We start from the raw sequence: 19461 nt of genomic DNA, 5'->3' as shown, positions 1-19461 counted from the left end.
AGTGGCATCAGCAAACAGAAATATTTTAGAGTTATCTGTAACACCAGAGGGCATATCAATCATATAAATATGGAACAGGAGTGACCCCAACACTGATCCCTGGGGCACTCTCCATTTGAGCGTATCCCACTCAAACCCCACATCACAGTCATTCTCAACACTGAATAATGACGTTTTGCTGTCTGTTGTTTAAGTAAAATGTGAACCAGTTGTGAGCTATCCTGATATTCCGTAGTGGTCCAACTTCTGTAGCATTATCTTGTGATCAACACACTCAAATGCCTTAGTTAAATCAAAAAATATGCCTAGGGCTCGAAATATTTTGTTTAACCCATCCAGTATGTCATAGACAAAAGAGAATATAGCATTTTCAGCTGTCAAACGACTTCTAAAGCCTAACTATACATTTGATAGCAAACCGCATGATATAAAATTATCAACTAGCCTTACAGACATTGCCTTTTCAATAACTTTAGCAAACACTGGTGGCATAAAAGTCGGTCTAAAACTGTCTACATTATCCCTTACTACCTTTGTATAAAGCGGCTTTACTACTGAGTACTTTAATCGTTCAGGAACCTGACGATTCCTAAAGGAAAAATTACAAATCTAGCTAAGTACAGGGCTAACATGTGCAGCACAGTACTTTAATATTCTGCTAGGCACTCCATCATATCCATGAACGTTCTTAGTCTTCCGTGACTTAATTATTGACTCAATCTCCCACTTGTCTGTATCACAGAGGATTATTTCAGACATCAATCTCGGAAAGGCATTTGCCAAGGTACTTATATAATTCCCCGTAGAAACTAAACTTTTATTTAGTTCACAAGCAATGCTCAGAAAGGGATTATTAAATACTTTACATATATCTACCTTATCAATAACAGAAATAGTTTTACTACGAACTGATGTTATATGGTCGACTTTGTGCTGCTGACCAGACACTTCCTTTACAGCTGACCACGTGCTTTTAATTTTATCCTGTGAATTAGCTATTCTATTTTCGTACACATTCTCTTTGCCTTCCTAATAACATTTTTAAGCACCTTAAAATGCTTTCTGTAATGGGCTACTGTAGCTTGATTGCGACTACTTATAACATTTTAATATAATTCCCGCTTTGTTCTACATGATATCCTTATCCCACTATTCAGCCACGCAGGCTGCCTTTTACTGCCAATACCCCGCTTAGAACGTTCTGATGGAAAGTAACTCTCCAAGATCATGAGAAATGTGTTAAGGAAAGAATTATATTTGTAATCTACGTTATCGGCACAAAAATATCCTGTTCCTTGACGAGGTTTAAAAAACTCTATTGCCACTGGATTAATTTTCCTACATAGTTTGTATTTATATTGACATTTGTTTGAGTACAAATTTGTCCACTATGGTCTGAAAGGCCCTCCACCCTTTACTAACACATTCCCCATCTGGTAATGAAGAATGAATAAAAATATTGTCTGTGGCTGTGCTGCTATTCCCCTGCATCCTAGTTGGAAGAAACGTAGTCTGCGTCAGATCATATGAATTTTAGAGATCTACCAACATCCTTTTTCTTGCATAATCACATACAAAATTAATATTGAAGTCAACACATATACCTGATTCCTGGTACTTCCTACAAAGTGAATCAAGAACCCTCTCTAGTTTGAACAGAAATGCTCTAAAGTCAGAGTTAGGGGACCTATAAACAATAAAAATTAGAAGTTTGGTTTCACTAAATTCAACTCCCCTGCACAACATTCAAATATCTGTTCAGTGCAGTGCCATGATACATCTACGAACTCAAATGGAATACTGTTTTTTTTACGTACGTGGTCACTCCCCCACTCTGCAAGGAACTCCCAACCGTAACACCACTCCAGACAGGGACGTGGCCTGTCATGCACATCCTTTTCACCACCTTGAAAATGCCGTACCGATCGCCTCACATTGCTCACGTCTATTGTATCGTCTCCATACACCTGTGGCAAGCATCGATGGATTTTAATCGGTGCAATTTGTTCAGCCGTGAGGAATTCAATCACACATCGCTGCTTTATACATGCGTCCATATCAGATTCCATTTTGGAACACTCCTCTGCTGTCGTCAACTACCGCAGCAGAACAACGGAACGACCGGCAAATGAAAGAGAAAGGTACAAGCATTAGCACTACACCATCTGGTGCGAACATACGAAGTAAATACAAAAAAATAGGAGGCATTACTTTCGGAACGACGCTCGTTGTTTAGTCTTACATATACTATCCACTAGAGCATATGCAGATCCACTTTCTGCATTATGAACTATGCCATACACAGTGTCAGGTGTTATGTCCACTTCCTGTCTAAATTCTGCATATTGATCACATTCAAAGAAAGTATGTTCAGACACGCCTAAATTACATATGTATGCATTACTTGGCCCATTTTGTTTACACTGAGAATTCTGGCACAGCGAGTTCATCATACTTATCAGTGGGTAGACGTGTCCCACTCCTTATCGCCATCAATCAGCACAGTATTAAAAATACAGGATGGCGGAAATAGCACAATTGCGTTAGTAAAAAAAATAAGAACCCTTCGCCTCCCAATCTCCAGCCAATCATATACTGGTATTAGAAGTCCAAGATGATGAAAACAGACCAGTTGTGTGCTTTATGCCCCATGGCCTTCCTCTCTGTCTCCAACTAATCGGACCGTGGTATGAAAATGGTGTCAAGTTACACTATTTACGTACAGACCAAATGCGTTATTAATAATGCGTCTCCTCTTTCCAACCAAACATACCACAGTATTAAAAATCCAAGATTATGGGGACAGAGTAACAGTGTGTTTTGTACCCCACTCCTCCTCCAGTAAACACTGAGCCGTAAACGCTAAATGCATAATGGTATACGCTAAATCACTAAGTGGTAAACGCTGAACAGTAAAAACTAAATGCCGATTGGGAAATACTAACCGGTAACCACTAAATGCCTAACAGTAAATGCTAAATGGTGAACACTGAACGATAAATATTAGATGCTTAATGGTAAATTCTGTATGGTAAACACTAAATGCTTAATGGCAAACACTAAATAGTAAATGGCTAAAGGGCCAAACAGCTAAATAGCTAAACAGTTAAATGGTAATGGTATCACAACATGCAAGTATAATTACAGAACTCCATGAAAATTTATGATGCATAAAAGCTGTGTCAAATTATTTCTTTTAATGTTAAAGATGAATCTATACATAACCATATCTCTGGCATAATATAAAAAAATGATTCTAAGGTTAAAGTTGTGATCATTTACATAAATACATATCCCTGTATATCACACACAGCTGAGGAATGAAAGGGAAAACAAACAGTATATAAAAGCAATAATTTTAGTATATAAAAATGTTCACAGGAACTATTACAACTTACAATGACACAAACAAACAATATTAAGAGCACAGGAAAAGAACATGCTTTGTCCACATTATAAAAATGTGCAGGAGAGCAATTTTAAAGTTTGAAACCGAATTTCGTGGGTACTAACGGAGAAAATTAATGAATACTAAAGTCATTTGGAAGGACGTGGTATATACATTAAAATTAATGTAACTCATACCTTAAATATTTAAATTGTAGTTTTACTGGCAAAATATTTTAAGTAATGTCATGTGTTGTGAGGAAAAAATGTGCTACTTGCATACAGCAGACCAGAAAGTATTGCAAGTAAAACTGTATAATTTGTTGAACATTGTGTCAAATAATTTGAAATGAAAAACAATGTTTGAAACAATAAAGGCGGTGCTTGGCACACAACTTCTATTTGCTATTTTAACTTCATGTAATAAAAAATACAATGTAACATATGTAACATCACTTCATCCCAAATGCACTTCTCAGCCCAGTGCAAAAGATTTCTGTAAAACATCCTAGCTGCTTGTCTGCAATAACCCTTCAAAACGTGGCCTTTGTGATACCTTTCTTTTGATATTGCCAGAGGACCTGTAAAAAGAAATTAATATTACGATTATTATTACTACTAGTTTTTTATTATAAGCATTGTATAAAATTATTCTAGAATATTTCATTATACTTTATATTTTAGGTGGTGGTGGTGGGTAGTGTTTAACGTCCCGTCGACAACGAGGTCATTAGAGACGGAGCGCAAGATCGGGTTAGGGAAGGATTGTGAAGGAAATCGGCCGTGCCCTTTCAAACGAACCATCCCGGCATTTGCCTGAAACGATTTAGGGAAATCACGGAAAACCTAAATCAGGATGGCCGGAGAGGGGATTGAACCGTCGTCCTCCCGAATGCGACTTTATATTTTACTTCTTTAAGCATGTGACAAGCAATCTATAGATTACTGCTCGTGAAACTGCTGTGAATCACTCATTACCAATTAAGTCCAAGCTGCATTATAAATTTCTCGGTGTTAAATGACGTGGGGCTGTTTCTTTGTGATGATTACCTCTTTGATTGGCCTTGTTAGGAATGGACATTTCCTCAAATATTTCTTCTCCAAAAATGACACCCAATTTTGTATCATATCTTGGCTGACGACCACAACATCAAAACGGTTAGGTTACTTCAGATAATTTTGCATTTAGCACTGTTATCTCAGTGGTGTACTTACCATAGGTTCAGCATGTATCACTCCTTGGATACCCAAAAGCTGCATTGAATTTGGTACTCAATACTGTTCCATAGGTCTCATATGAGATGTCAATAATCTAGAATTTTTCTTTGAACATTTTGTGCACTTTTAGCACGTTCTTTCCCTGCATGTTTAATCTAAAACGTGTTATAAAATGTAGACTATTCATAGTATCACACTGGTCGATTAACAGTATTAAACAAGACGGAATCCTTCATCTCACAATATACATAGTTCATTTTTTATGCTCTTCGTGTATAAAAAGTAATAATTTTGTTTTATAAAAATGTCCACAGGAACTTTTACAACCTATAATGTCACGTGCAGTAGAAACAAACAAATTTTATGCAAATACTACATCTTTCTCGACACTGTTTACACTGTCTCCTATTGCAAACAGTAGTTTCCTGCAATATGAGTAGATATTTGAAACAACTCCATTAAACAAACGCGGTTTCACTTCTGAATCTGCCTTGGTGAAATCGCAACAGTACTGAACAGAATTATGCAGGTAAACTGTGTGCATTATGAATGATACATCTTTAATATAACAACTGCCCCAGCTTCTTTTACTGGAACAGAAACAGTTCTGTGTAGTGATTGCACTCGTCATTATTGCACACTTCAAAAACATCAGTGTCTGGAATCGGTAAAGCACTCTTTCAGAAGCAATTGTATTATTCGCTCATTATCTTCTGTAAATGCATTAGGATCAACAGTGATTTTATATGTGAGAACTGAACACTCTTGTAAATAAAACAAGGAGTCACAACACTCTTTCTTAGAGATTTAGTATTAACATCTCTTATTCTTTCATTACATGCTTCTTTGAGAATAGTACCTGATATTTTTGTATACACAAACAATCATGCAGCAGTATTATCAAAATTGACTGTGTGTGTGTTATTTTATCATCCACAAAATATTATGCACACTTTACCACCGTTGAGGTAACAGAGTTCGCTATCCGATGGTGCTGTCCTTTCTCTTATGTCGATGCTCTTACTGCGTTTAATGCACTCCCAAGACTCTTCAAGTCCTGTAACATGAAATCCCTGATTTCACATGTTATGGTAGTAACTGATAAATAAAATACGTATGTACACTCGAACAGTCCACGGGCGTACTGCCGGTCCATAGTGTCCAACGGACACAATATTTCGACATGTCTGATCACCGAAATACTGTGCCCGTTGGACACAATGGACCGGCATTTCACCAGTGGACTGTTCGAGCAAGAAATACGCCGGGAGGAACTGAAGAATCATACTACGTATGTATAGATTCTTATTATATTCTTCTTCTACTTACGTTCTTTTTTTTCTCAAAGACTGTGATTTTGACTCTCTGAAGGATAAGTGTCGACTAATAGCTTCTGAGACAATTTTACAGCTTAACATCCCTGGAAACATCCATTTCCCACAAACACCAAGCATGAAGAAACAGATAAACCTAAGCAAGACTTGTAAGAGACACAAGGAAGCATGATGAATCTTGCAAAGAGTTATCGCACTCACCTAAAGAATAATCATGGGAAACGACGTCTATATTTATTTGTATTACAGAGACAGAATTCTCCACAAAATGATTAATCCTTCATTGCTCGTGAAGACAACACACGTCATCTACATGATTTTACGGCTCCATTTTGTCGTACGGACTGGACTGAGTTCGCGCCATTTTCAGTAACTTTCAGTTAACTCGCCCTCCGTTAGCTCCAACCACCATTGGGTTTCAGTTACGCAGTGTTGCATTGTTTATGAAGCGTTACCATAGCTTGGAGGAGCCCTTTCATCTGCGTGAGCCACAATGCTATAACCTGAAACAAAGTATCTGACTTTACTGCTTTCCTAGATTCAATCCAACTTCCATTTGCATAATTTTAGGCGTATCGAAACTAATTACAGTAAATTTACTTTTTATCTAGAATAGCTACCCACGAAAAGTAAATATTCTCTGTGGAATATACGTCGAAGGTGGAAAGCACGTGGGACAGAGTTTAGCAGAGACAGTGATGTATAGCTGGAATGGTCGTATGAGCTCAGTGATTAAGATCCTGATAGTGACATTGCTGGCTCAGAGCACGAGGGTTGTGTGCATGAATGTGGTCTTTATTCAGTAACAGAACAAGAAGTGTCAGAAAAAGATGAATATGAATCACAGGCAGAAATAATTCAAGAGGACGTATTTCTTTTAGGGAAAGATGGAATAGCTAAATGGTGGACAAGTAAAGATGATACGAGTGTTAGAACAAGATCCTGTAATATTGTTATGTGACAATGTCATTTTTGGGTCAAAATACAATACTCTTTGTTGGAACATCTACTAATATTTACATAGTGAAGTTCTGGTATCTTTTCAAGGGAAAGGGATACTACAGAAACCGGTGTTATAGAGATCTTAGCTTTCAGTGGTTTGTAATATCTGTGTGGATCTCTCAGACGTTCTAGGTTGCGCTTGAAGTGTCTGAAGTTTGACAGTATCCTTTATAGAGGTGTTCACAGAGAGAACAGCAAGTCCCCTGCTATCAGAGAGGTACTGCAGCTATTTACGCACAGTTGCCAAAAATATTTATAAATTGGTCTTACCTTACTGTGTTTGTGTATAAAGTGTATTATATTTAGATGTCAATAAAACAATTCCAAAATCATTCATATACACTGTTCAAAGTGTCCAGATACGCTGTTTGTGTTGTGCATGACACCTCTCATGTGCGCATCTGCTACCTTGCAAAGTGTCATCTACAGTGTGCTCAGTAGTACTGGTGTAATTATATATTTTTTGTTACTCCGCAGAAACCCGAAATGCAGTGCATGCTGTTAAATCCAAAAATCAATAATTAGTTGGACTGTTTACGAATCTACTCTTTTCGATCTAGTATTTTCGTCAGACATTGTAAACTTTTAGGCAATAATCAACACTTTGCGAAGTTCTCCTTCAATATATGTCATCTCACTATCGTCTGATTTATTGCCCGCTGCCAGCTAGCAATAACATAAATCGATCCACCAATTCATTCGCACTATTACAGTGAAGAAAATCGAAATACGCTGGTGACTCGATGGAAATCCTCTCACAATCGCGCATTTCAAGTGCAATTCCGCTCTCTCTCTCATACAGATATGTATGTTGTCAACTCCCATTATTGATCGACCAGTTTTATTTAATGCAGGCTTAAGGGGCTCCGGAACGCCCTATACTTGCAATGTTAAAATAACGCTTATAAATTACATCTTTCCTCACAAAGTATTTGAGGTAGGAAGTTGAACTTTTTACAGATTATTTATTGGAATATGGGCTACAACTTAACACAGGGATTTTACAAAATTTTAGTTCAGTTATTAAAGATGATTTTTTTTTCAATTGTAATGAAAATTCACAACATTTTTTTGCAATTTTTTATTTATATATTCAAAAATATACAGTTTTTTGGAAAAAGGCTGTTTTAAATTATGCAGAAGGTACTGTGTAACATTTACTGAAAGTTTGAAACAAATATGTTTGGAAGATCCTTAGAAAACATGTAATTAGTATGAGAAAATAAAAGTTTTGGGAATCGAGCGACAAAGATTGGATTAACTTTTTAGTGCATTCCAGGTCCATAGGATGGATTATCTTCATCCTCTGCAAACTCCTCCTCCAGCTTCCTCTTGTTCCTCCTCCTGTTTTCTCTTGCTTGTATTTCTAGACTCTTTACAGCCCTGTCTGCAGCCCGAAGGCGTTCCTTGTCTAAAGCAAGCATCGCTCGTTGTTGTGTTCGTAGATTTTGCTACCATTTTCTTCAGTTGCAGTTACTGCAACACTGCTCCAAAAGGTGGTCATGTATGAGCACTTATCACATTTCAGTTGTATTTCACTAGCAAGTTCTACGTGCTTTATTATGGAGAGTTCCAGACCAACTTCACTACAATGAATACATCTTACACAGATTGAAAAAATTCCTTTGAGAACCGACATATCAAATATTTCATTCACATCCGATTCGTCCATAAAACATTCATAGTTTTCACTCATTGAACCAAGCTTCTTCTGTGAAGTATTTTCTTTCCCACTTTGACTGATATGGGCAGGTGTACTTGAGAGGTTAGGTTCACTCACTTGGTTATCGTCTTTATTGTTTACAGTAATAACACATACCTTTGGCTTTCCAACATTTCTCCTTTTCTTAAAAGCCTTCAGAGGATTTCTAATAACTTTACTTTTACTCATTATTATACTTCAACAAAACAGAGACTCAAGAAACAGAATTAATTACGAATATTTTCGAGATAACGATAGAGTAAATAAACATGAAACAATCGACAATCACACCAGCGATATATATTGAACCATCACAGGTTAGCCACAACACACACTTTATCTCACATCACTAAAATGTACCTGATGAACACGGACGTTAATAATAACACCATTTGACAGCAGTTTAACATCGTTACAGTGGGTCACGCCCATGTAGAACACATTTCAAAAAAAATTTAAAAATAGTTGTAGTCTTCGGAATTGAATAAATTATACATCTATTAAAAGATTCAGAAAACGCAAAAAAGTAAAAATTGAACTTTTCATGATTTTGAGCCTTTCCGGAGCCCCTTAACAACTTGAATGTGCCTCAGTTGAGTTTTACAGTTTGCGAGAGAGGTAGCACTACTTACGGGTATTGACGGCCTTGAGATTTTACTGTGATTTTCAAGATCTCATGCTGTGAAACTCGTTTTGCGATGTCTCACTGTAAACAATAGGTCACATCATCCTCTCGCTGTGAATTATTAAATCATCTCCTTTGACAGTCACTTGCGAATTACCAGTCATCCACACGTTTACTGTTGGCTCAAATCTGATGCCGTATACAATATCACTTATTTTGTCTACTGGCTTATTAAAAATTGTGTTGTTATTTTCTCTGATGACTCTCTTCATCTCCATCATCATCTTTCACATCATATTCGTGATCTTCATCTGCTTTCATAAATACTTTATACCCGACCTGCAAATATTTCATGAAGATTTCAATGACTGATTTTTATGACTAATCTTTCATGAAAATACGACAGCATACTGTCTGGTTATTCAAGAATCTGTCATAGATATGACGCCTTCAACCAAGTGGGCAACGTGGTGGGCTCAGATCTCGCAGGTTTAATGCTATACTGACATGTTAAAAAAGAGTCTCGCAAGTTTATCGACCCGAAGTGACGTCTTCATCACAACATTATGTGTGCTGCCATCTTGTATCTTTAGAGTGTGGAAGTAGTCTTGAAAGTCACAACTGGTCAGTATTCTGTTGAGTATCGTCGTGTGCTGGTACGGGGACAAAACACTTCTCTTATGCTTAGGGAGAGAGTTTGATTTCCACAACGCTGGTCTTTATTATGTATTTTTTCCAAAGACCTCTTTTATTGCTATTGAAAATGCTAATAAGACATTACTCGAATGTGGATGCATATGGAAATTACGACTCATTTAGCGGCTGAGTGCACAGGAGAGAGACATCTTACCGCAAGTAAGGGAGGAAAAACACTTTTCTTCTGTTTACAAAGGGAGTGTTATTTTGTGCAAGATTGCTGACTGCTGTGTTTTCTTTTTTTTTTTCTAGAATCATGTACTTATACTTCCGCCAAGGATTCCACTCAACAGGCAAACGATTTGTTCGAAAGACTTCGGATGCTGTGTGGCGCTCATAGTAGCATCATTGTTTCTGGTCATTTCCTTCTACAGCCAACAACGCCATGCAACAAGTTGGATGTAGCTTCTGTAAAATGGCTGTTGAAAACTCACTTCTAACACAGTATTGGCCTCAGCTATTATGCTCACGCACACTGAACTGAATAGTATGCGCGCAGTTATTCCACCCGAGGCGTGTGTCTAAGTAAAGGAGTCGGAGAAAGTGAGTTGGATAAAAGACTTATTACTGGAACATGATATAGATGATACTGAAGACAAAAACTGTCCCTCAAAAATTCGTGTCGACAAACATGAACCAGTGACTGGAGACGTAAATGGGAAATTATTGGAATAGTAGTGGTCTGATTGTCACATGCGACATTTCCCATATGGCGTTAACGAACGAAATTGACCATATTGTTGCATTAGTATAAAAATGTAATCTGTTCTGAACAGTGAAATTCACGTATAGTAAAAACAATTATATCCTGATGTCGGGAGTAAAAGAAATGTAATATTTTTATAACAATTTTTTGTTTTTTTTAGAACAATTTTTTGTTTGCATCATTAGTTCACGGCCGTCGCGTCGAATAATGTCGTGGATTCTGCCCAATATTCCGACGAGGCAGCTGCTCGTCATCTTCAGGGGCTGACTGACGTGTTGCTGCAATGGCTCGCTAGAAAAGCACAGGCGCCAATGCTTGAGGCTGTAACGTCATCGTAGTTGAATCATAGAGCACGGCGGCATCGAGTGCACCGTGCCGTACAAACGGGCCACTGGCTTCCCGTTCGCGACACGGGGAAAGCGCGGCCACAAATAGCTGGCAGAGTGTTGACGCCAAGTTTAAGCGTGCGGACTTTGACTCTCCGTCTGTGTTGACTCTGATTCGCTCTTCTGCAGCCGACGATGCATAGGACCGCCAGTGCTGGTCCCCACGCTTGGTTGAGTTGAAACCCCGTGTCTATATTTATCAGGTCGTTACTTACACGAATTTCGACTGCTTCTTTAATGATGGAGTCCCAGTACGTGGAGGCGGACGAAAGGATCTTTGTCTATCCATAGTTCATACTGTGTCCCACGTCAAAACAATGTCCAGCCACAGCAGACTTTTCTGGCTGACCCAGTCTGGTGTGACGTCTATGTTCAGCGCATCTATCCTTCACAGTGCGACACGTCTGGCCAATGTATGACTTCCCACACTGGCATGGGATCTTATATATCGCTGATCTTCTTACACCTAGGTCGTCTTTAACCGAAACCAGCATGGTGTGCACTCGCGCTGGAGGGCGGAAGAGGAGGCACCTTCTCTGCTTCTTCTGGCTACAGTGCGTGCAAGTTTAAATGCATTACGGATCTGTTTATCAGAGTACCCGTTTTGTACAAGCATAGAGCGATGATGGTTAAGCTCTGCTGATAAGCTCCTTGCATCATAGATAATTCTAGTCCTATGAACGAGAGTCCGCAACACGCCACTGCGCCACTGCGTTGAGATTGGTGATGGCAGCTCGTAGCAAGTAGACATAGGTCAGTGTGAGTCGGTTTGCAAAACACACTGTGACCCAAGAAACCAACATCTTTTCTGCGGACCAAGACATCAAAAAAAGGGAGGCCACCATTTTTCTCCACTTCCATGCTGAAGCAAATGGTACGATGGAGGGAGTTAACATGTTCCAGAAATGCAGGAAGCGTTGTTGTTCCGCGCGGTCAAACTACAAAGGTCTCGTCCACATATCTCCAGAAACATTTAGGTTTCAACAGCGCTGACTGAAGTGCATTTTCCTCGAAGACTTGCATGAAAAGGTTAGCTAATATGCGAAACAAAGGGCTACTCAAAACAAGTGAAACTACATCGAAACTCACTAATATGTCAGCTGGTCTTCAGTCACTGTATAAAACCTTCTGAGTTTCCAATGTCCACATTTTCTTACCAGTGGGCATAGAAGAGAAGCCAGATGTTTTGCCAGGTAATATGGCTCCTACATTTCTCACCATGGGGCGAAGAGGAACCCCTTCCTTCTCGATTTTAGGCAGCCCATAAAGTCGCGGTGGAACTGGCGCTTGTACTCTTAAGCTCTTTCTAACAAGGGAACCTCCTCATCGCACCCCCCTCAGATTTAGTTATAAGTTTGCACAGTGGATAGGCCTTGAAAAACTGAACACAGATCAATTGAGAAAACAGGAAGAAGTTTTGTGGAACTGTGAAAAAATAAGCAAAATATACAAACTGAGTAGTTCAAGGGAAGATAAGCAACATTGAGGACAACGAGAACAGGAGCGCTGTAGTCTCGTGGTAACGTGAGCAGCTGCGGAACGAAAGGTCCTTGGTTCGAATCTTCCATCGAGTAAATAGTTTAATTTGTTATTTTCAGTTTATCTGACAAACTCTTATGTTTTCATCACTTTTTTGGGAGTGATTATCACATCCACAAGAAAACCTAAATCCGGCAAGGTAGAAGAATCTTTTTACCCATTCGCCAAGTGTACAAGTTAGGTGGGTCGACAACATATTCCTGTCATGTGACGCACATGCCGTCACCAGTGTTGTATAGAATATATCAGATGTGTTTTCCTGTGGAGGAATCGGTTGACCTATGACCTTGCGATCAAATGTTTTCTGTTCCCATTGGAGAGGCACGTCCTTTCGTCTACTAATCGCACGGTTTTGCAATGCGGTCGCAAAACACAGACACTAAACTTAATTCAGTGAACAGAGATGTCAATGAACGAACGGACAGATAATAACTATGCAAAAATAAAGAAAGTAAAATTTTCAGTCGAGGGAAGACTTGAACCAAGGACCTCTCGTCCTGCAGCTGCTCACGCTACCACGGGACCACGGCGCTCCTAACCTCACATTCTCCATTATGATGCTTATGTGGCCCATGGACTAGTCAGTTTGTGTATTTTGCTTATTTTTTCACAGTTCCACACAACTTCTTCCTGTTTTCTCAGTTGATCTGTGTTCAGTTTATCAAGGCCTATCCACTGTGCCAACTTATAACTAAATCTGAGGGGGGTGCGATGGGGAGGTTCCCTTGTAAGATGTTCGGGAAACTGGCTGGATTTGAGGATGTCTTCCGTTGTACTGCGTCAGTTGGATCCTTCTGAAGACGGCGATACGCTGAGTGCTGCAGTAAATCCATCATCTTGCCAAAATAAGATGTTGCAGGCAAAAGAACGGTAGCGTTTCCCTTGTCAGCAGATAAAATCACTGTTTCTGTGTCTTCCCTTAAGGAACGGAGAGCTTTCCTTTCTTCAGTGTTGATGGTCTGCTTCGGTGCTGGCATCTAGGTTACGGCCCTGCAAGCCTCTCGCCTTATTTCGTCAGCAGTCTCACTCGGAAGTTTCAAGACACCTTCCTCAACGGCACTGATAAAATCCTTAATAGGCAAGATCTTTGGAACGGGCACAAAATTTACTCTTTTCCGACACCGATACCGCAGCGCCACTCAGTTGTTTATCTGTGCCGCGTCTAGTCCAAAAGCGACCACGTAGCACCGCCCACCCACTCCCAGGAATCCGCTGACACACGTGACGACGTATTCAGATATAATGAAGGCAAGCTCGTGTAGACTCTGTCTAATCCTCGCCAGTTATAACGGATTCTTTCGCTCACCAGCGCCATGCTGGCTCCTTGTTTCACCCTCTTGGCGGTCGCAGAGTCTATGTAATGAGTGAACTTGGCAAATGTCGGTATAGATTGCTGGTCCCGACATCTCAGAGTACTTGAATTCGATAAATTCCGCAAGATGAGAAACAGATTGTTGTGCTCTCTCGCGTTTTTACTAAAGTATCGGGACCAGCAAACTATACCGACATTCACCAAGTTCACTTATTACATAGGCTCTGCGGCCACCGACTCATAGTGACCTTTGTCTACGAGATACGAGCTGCCATCAACCATCTCAACGTAGTGGCGTGTTGCGTACTGTCGTTCATAGGGCTAGAATTATCTATGATGCAAGGAGCTTATCAGCAGAGCTTAACCATCTTCGCTCTATGTTTGTACAAAACGGGTACTCTGATAAACAGATCCGTAATGCATTTAAACTTGCACGCACTGAAGCCAGAAGAAACAGAGAAGGCGCATCCTTTAAGATTGGTCTACTGTTCAGAAAACATCAAATAAAATGTGTCTTCCCCCCTCCAGCGCGAGTGCAAACCATGATGTGTTCTGTTAAAGACGACCTAGGTCTAAGGATACCAGTGATATATAAGATCCCATGTCAGTGTGGGAAGTCATACATTGCTCAGACGTGTCGCACTGTGAAGGATAGATGCGCTGAACATAGACGTCACACCAGACTGGGTCAGCCAGAAAAGTCTGCTGTGGCTGAACATTGTTTTGACGCGGGACACAGCATGAACTATGGAGAGACAAAGATCCTTTAGTCCGATTCCACGTACTGGGACTCCATCATTAAAGAAGCAGTCGAAATTCGTGTAAGTAACGACCTGATCGATAGAAACACGGGATTTCACTTCAATTAAGCATGGGAACCAGCACTGGCGGTACTAAGTATCGTCGGCTGCAGACGAACATATCCGAGTCAACACAGACGGAGATTCAAAGTCCGCACTCCTAAACTCTACCAGCTATTTGCGGCCGCGCTTTTCCCGAGTCGCGAACGGGAAGCCAGTGGCCCGTTTGTACGGCAGGGGGCACTGAATGCCACCGTGCTCTATGATTACGATGGAGTTAAAACCTCAGGCCTTGGCCTAGCGAGTCAGCGTATACATTGGCGAGCCATTGCAGCAACACGTCAGTAAGCACCTGAAGATGACGAGCAGCTGTCTCGTCGAAATATCGGGCAACTTCCACATTATCCGACACGACGCGCGTGAACCAATGAAGCAGTTACTACGTAGGGAAAGTCTTAAACAGCACAATTTTCTGTTTGTTTTTTGATTGTTAGCTCTCTACAACATGGTATACAAAGAAATAATTTGTTGTCGGTACCTTATTTTCACGACAGAGCTTGCTCTTGTTACTGACTGACACAGTAATCAGCATGAAAGTTGGAACAGCGACGCAATGTTTATCCGAGAAGAGTAGTTATCACGAAAATAATTGATGACCTTCATCAAGCCAATTTGGTTGATTTGATTCCATATTCCAAATACAATTTGGGCTATAACTATGTATTAACAGTAACTAATGTGTGCTTCAAATATGAAAGACTAAAACTGGCGCTGTAGGTACATTTAGGAAGATTTACAGAAAGAATAATAGGATTCCAAATTATTTACAAACTGACTTAGGTAGGGGATTTTATAATAACCACTTCAAGAAGCTGATGGGAAAGCATAAGGTTAATGACCACTTCAACTGTGGAACGACTCAGTCGAACTCATAGAGGAAAGATGTTTAAGTATTTAAGCGTTGAGACTTCTTGACATTGGAGCCATTCTTATTACTACGCCATAGATATATACATGCATAACTTCCACAATAACATCGCTGTAATATTACGTAAATAATGTAGAATGAGACCATTATTATGTCCAAAATAGTGCATGTCTGACTTTCAAGGAAATAATTAATATTGTTGACTTTTAAGTGAAGGCTGCGTTACTTTTTTACTTGATACTACACTTGCTTGGAGAGATTAGAGGGAAGTGGGATATAAAGCAAACAATTGGTCTGTTTTCATCATCTTGACTGGCTGGAGATAAGGAGAGGAAGGGGCGTGATTTGATGCGTACGTCGGTTATAATGTAATTCTATACCCTTTTTATATTTCAATTATATGCAACAATCTAGTTGGAGACAGAAAGGATGGGGCGTGGGCTATTAATACGCAGTTGGTCCATTTCCATCATTTGGACATTTAATACTGCGTTATGAGACGTGGCTTCCCGCTGATAAGGATGATAACGTCACTGGTAAGAGTGATAAAGTCACTGATAAGGGTAAAATCATCAGATCAATGACCCCTATGTTACAGAATTCCCAATGTAAAGAAAATAGCCCAAGTAGTGTATACCTATACTATCTACAGTTGCACATCAGTGTATTAATCTTGTTAATCCTGTATAATGCCACTGGATATGGATATGTATCCTGTCTTTGGAGGAGTTTATCTATAATTTAGCTGAAGTCTTTCACAGATGCTTTGATAAAACTTATGCACTGACCGTACCGTGCTTCCTGTGTCCAAATCACATTGTCACTCGACTATGCTGTCTTTCAGGTGAGGTGGCAGACTTCAAGCGACTGCGAGGTGGGGTCCGCTTCTTGAATGTCCTGCCGAAGACTGCAACAGGGAAAGTGTCGAGGCGAGATCTCCGGAAGCTCGCCAGGGAGGAAACTCCAACGGACAACTGAATCCTGCCAGCCAGGCACTGACAGCCATCACCGAGGGAAATGCACTTCGTGTCATCACCGTTGTCAATCTCGTTGCTGTTCTGAGTAGCTCGCTCTGTCAGCTCACTGTGAAGAAGAGGGTTGTTGCGTCATAAGAAGGGAGTCTAGAGACTTGCTCAACTATGCGCAGAATGTTTCACTACCAACTGAGAGTCAACAGAAATGAGAGTTCTTTTGTTTCAGATTGGTTGATCAACTTCTTTTCAGAAGATTTACGTGATGTAATTATCGTAATATATACTGTATTTAAATGTTGAGATTAAATTTCTTTGATGTGCATTGACACTACTTATTCTCGCCTTGTTCTAGTTAACTCTCACATAATGTCAATACCAGAAATTGTGTCTGTTACCTGTGAATTTACGATAATTTTGGCGTTTTCGTCACTTTTCACAAATTTTTAAGCTGTGTGAGATACTGATCGTAGACTTAAAGTATGCAATTATTATCGTCAATCACGAGTCGTTTATATATTGTACATGCTCGATCTGTAACTTTTTAAACTTTGAAATGCTCAGTGTATAGCAATAGCGCGGTATTAAACCCGGCGAAAGGAGAGACTGGACAGACATCACTATACACCCTAACAAACAGCTTAATACATATGGGAATATGTCACGGTATGTCGACGACACAAACACTGTAGGGCCTACATATACTACCAGAGGCCGGCCGGAGTGGCCGTACGGTTCTAGGCGCTTCAGTGTGGACCGCGCGACCGCTACTGTCGCAGGTTCGAATCCTGCCTCGGGCATGGATGTATGTGATATCTTTAGCTTAGTTAGGTTCAAGTAGTTCTAAGTTCTAGGGGACTGATGACCTCAGATGTTAAGTCCCATAGTGCCCAGAGCCATTTTTATATACTACCAGAAATCAGAAGCAGGTACCAGATATTTAACACTGTCAAAACAAATTCAGCGAACGAGAACATAATGTAAGTAACGTTATGTTCACCGGAACAATGTAAGAACTATGCAGAAAGACAACAGGTTGGGAAACATATTACATATTTCGGCGCATTGTCACAAAGTATTGCCGATCTACCTAACAATACCACTGAACAAATAAGTTTCAAGTCACCATAATGAAATGTAGTAGAGTTTACGGTTAAAATGCAGATGTGACCTTGCCGTCTTTGTGTAAAGTCCACGATGAAGCATTCTCGTCCAAAATTTATAACAGACGACCACAGAACGAACACCCAAGTACGCTGCAATGCAGGCAATGATTCTTGCAGACTTAATCACCATAAGCGTCCTCACCGACAGTGGATCTTAGACGATAGGACAGAGCAAAGGGTCTCCTGCAAGGACTGTCCATTTGCCAGAAAACTCGGGCCCAGCGCGTACGTTACTTTTCTCTGGAAATGCTGCTGTCCCATGCACACAGAATGACCTGCACATATATTAAATGTATTCGCAGTTGTGAATACGGATAACAGTCAGCTATGTTGCATCGTACACTACTGGCCATTAAAATTACTGCACCAAGAAGAAATGCAGATGATAAACGGGTATTCATTGGACAAATATATTATACTAGAACTGACATGTGATTACATTTTCACGCTATATGGGTGTAGAGATCCTGAGAAATCAGTACACAGAACAACCACCTCTCGCCGTAATAACACAGGTTGGATGGCGTGTACAGGTACAGCTGCCCATCCAGCTTCAACACGATACCACACTTCATCAAGAGTAGTGACTGGCATATTGTGACAAGCCAGTTGCTCGGCCACCATTGACCAGACGTTTTCAATTGGTGAGAGATCCGGATAATGTGCTGGCCAGGTGCAGCAGTCGAACATTTTCTGTATCCAGAAAGGCCCACACAGGACCTACAACATGCGGTCGTGCATTATCCTGCTGAAATGTATGGTTTCGCAGGGATCGAATGAAGGGTTGAGCCACAGGTCGTAACACATCTGAAATGTAACGTCCACTGTTGAAAGTGCCGTCAATGCGAACAAGAGGTGACCGAGACGGGTATCCAATGGCACCCCATACCATCACGCCGGGTGAAACGCCAGTATGGCGATGACGAATACACGCTTCCAATCTGTGTTCACAGCGATGTCGCCAAACACGGATGCGACCATCATGATGCTGTAAACAGAACCTGGATTCATCTGAAAAAATGACGTTTTGGAATTCGTGCACCCAGCTTCGTCGTTGAGTACACCATCGCAGGCGCTCCTGTCTGTGATGCAGCGTCGAGGGTAGCCGCAGCCATGGTCTCAGAGCTGATAGTCCATGCTGCTGCAAACGTCGTCGAACTGTTCGTGCAGTTCGTTGTTGTCTTGCAAACGTCCCCATCTGTTGACTCAGGGATCGAGACGTGGCTGCACGATCCGTTAGTCATGCGGATAAGATGCCTGTCATCTCGACTGCTAGCGTTACGAGGCCGTTGGGATCCAGTACGGCGTTTCGTATTACCCTCATGAACCCAACGATTCCACATTCTGCTAACAGTCATTGGATCTCGGCCAACGCGAGCAGCAGTGCCGCGATACGATAAACTGTAGTCGCGATAGGCTACAATCCGACGTTTATCAAAGTCGGAAACATGATGGAACGCATTTCTCCTCCTTACACGAGGCATCACAACAACGTTTCACCAGGCAACGCTGGTCAACTGGTGTCTGTGTATGAGAAATCGGTTGGCAACTTTCGTCATGTCAGTCACGTTGTAGGTGTCGCCACTGGCGCCAACCTTGTGTGAATGCTCTTAAAGGCTAATCATTTGCATATCACAGCATCTTCTTCCTGTCGGTTAAATTTCGCGTCTGTAGCATGTCATCTTCTTG

At 40.6% G+C, this 19461-nt stretch overlaps 1 protein-coding gene across 1 annotated transcript in view; it reads left to right on the top strand.

Annotated features, from left to right (window-relative positions):
• The window catches only part of LOC124622585 (4-coumarate--CoA ligase 1-like), a 314336-nt gene extending 297405 nt beyond the window's left edge, over window positions 1-16931 (top strand). The window contains exon 8 of the mRNA XM_047148334.1: window positions 16480-16931. Within this exon, the coding sequence (XP_047004290.1) occupies window positions 16480-16613 (134 nt within the window). The 3' untranslated portion in view covers window positions 16614-16931. The remainder of the gene's footprint in view (window positions 1-16479) is intronic.
• Window positions 16932-19461: the final 2530 nt, after the last annotated feature.

This window comes from Schistocerca americana, chromosome 7 (assembly GCF_021461395.2).
Source record: "Schistocerca americana isolate TAMUIC-IGC-003095 chromosome 7, iqSchAmer2.1, whole genome shotgun sequence".
Taxonomy (NCBI): Eukaryota; Metazoa; Arthropoda; class Insecta; order Orthoptera; family Acrididae; genus Schistocerca; species Schistocerca americana.
Note: the sequence above shows the minus strand (reverse complement) of the source record. Positions and strands in the feature narration are given on the sequence as shown.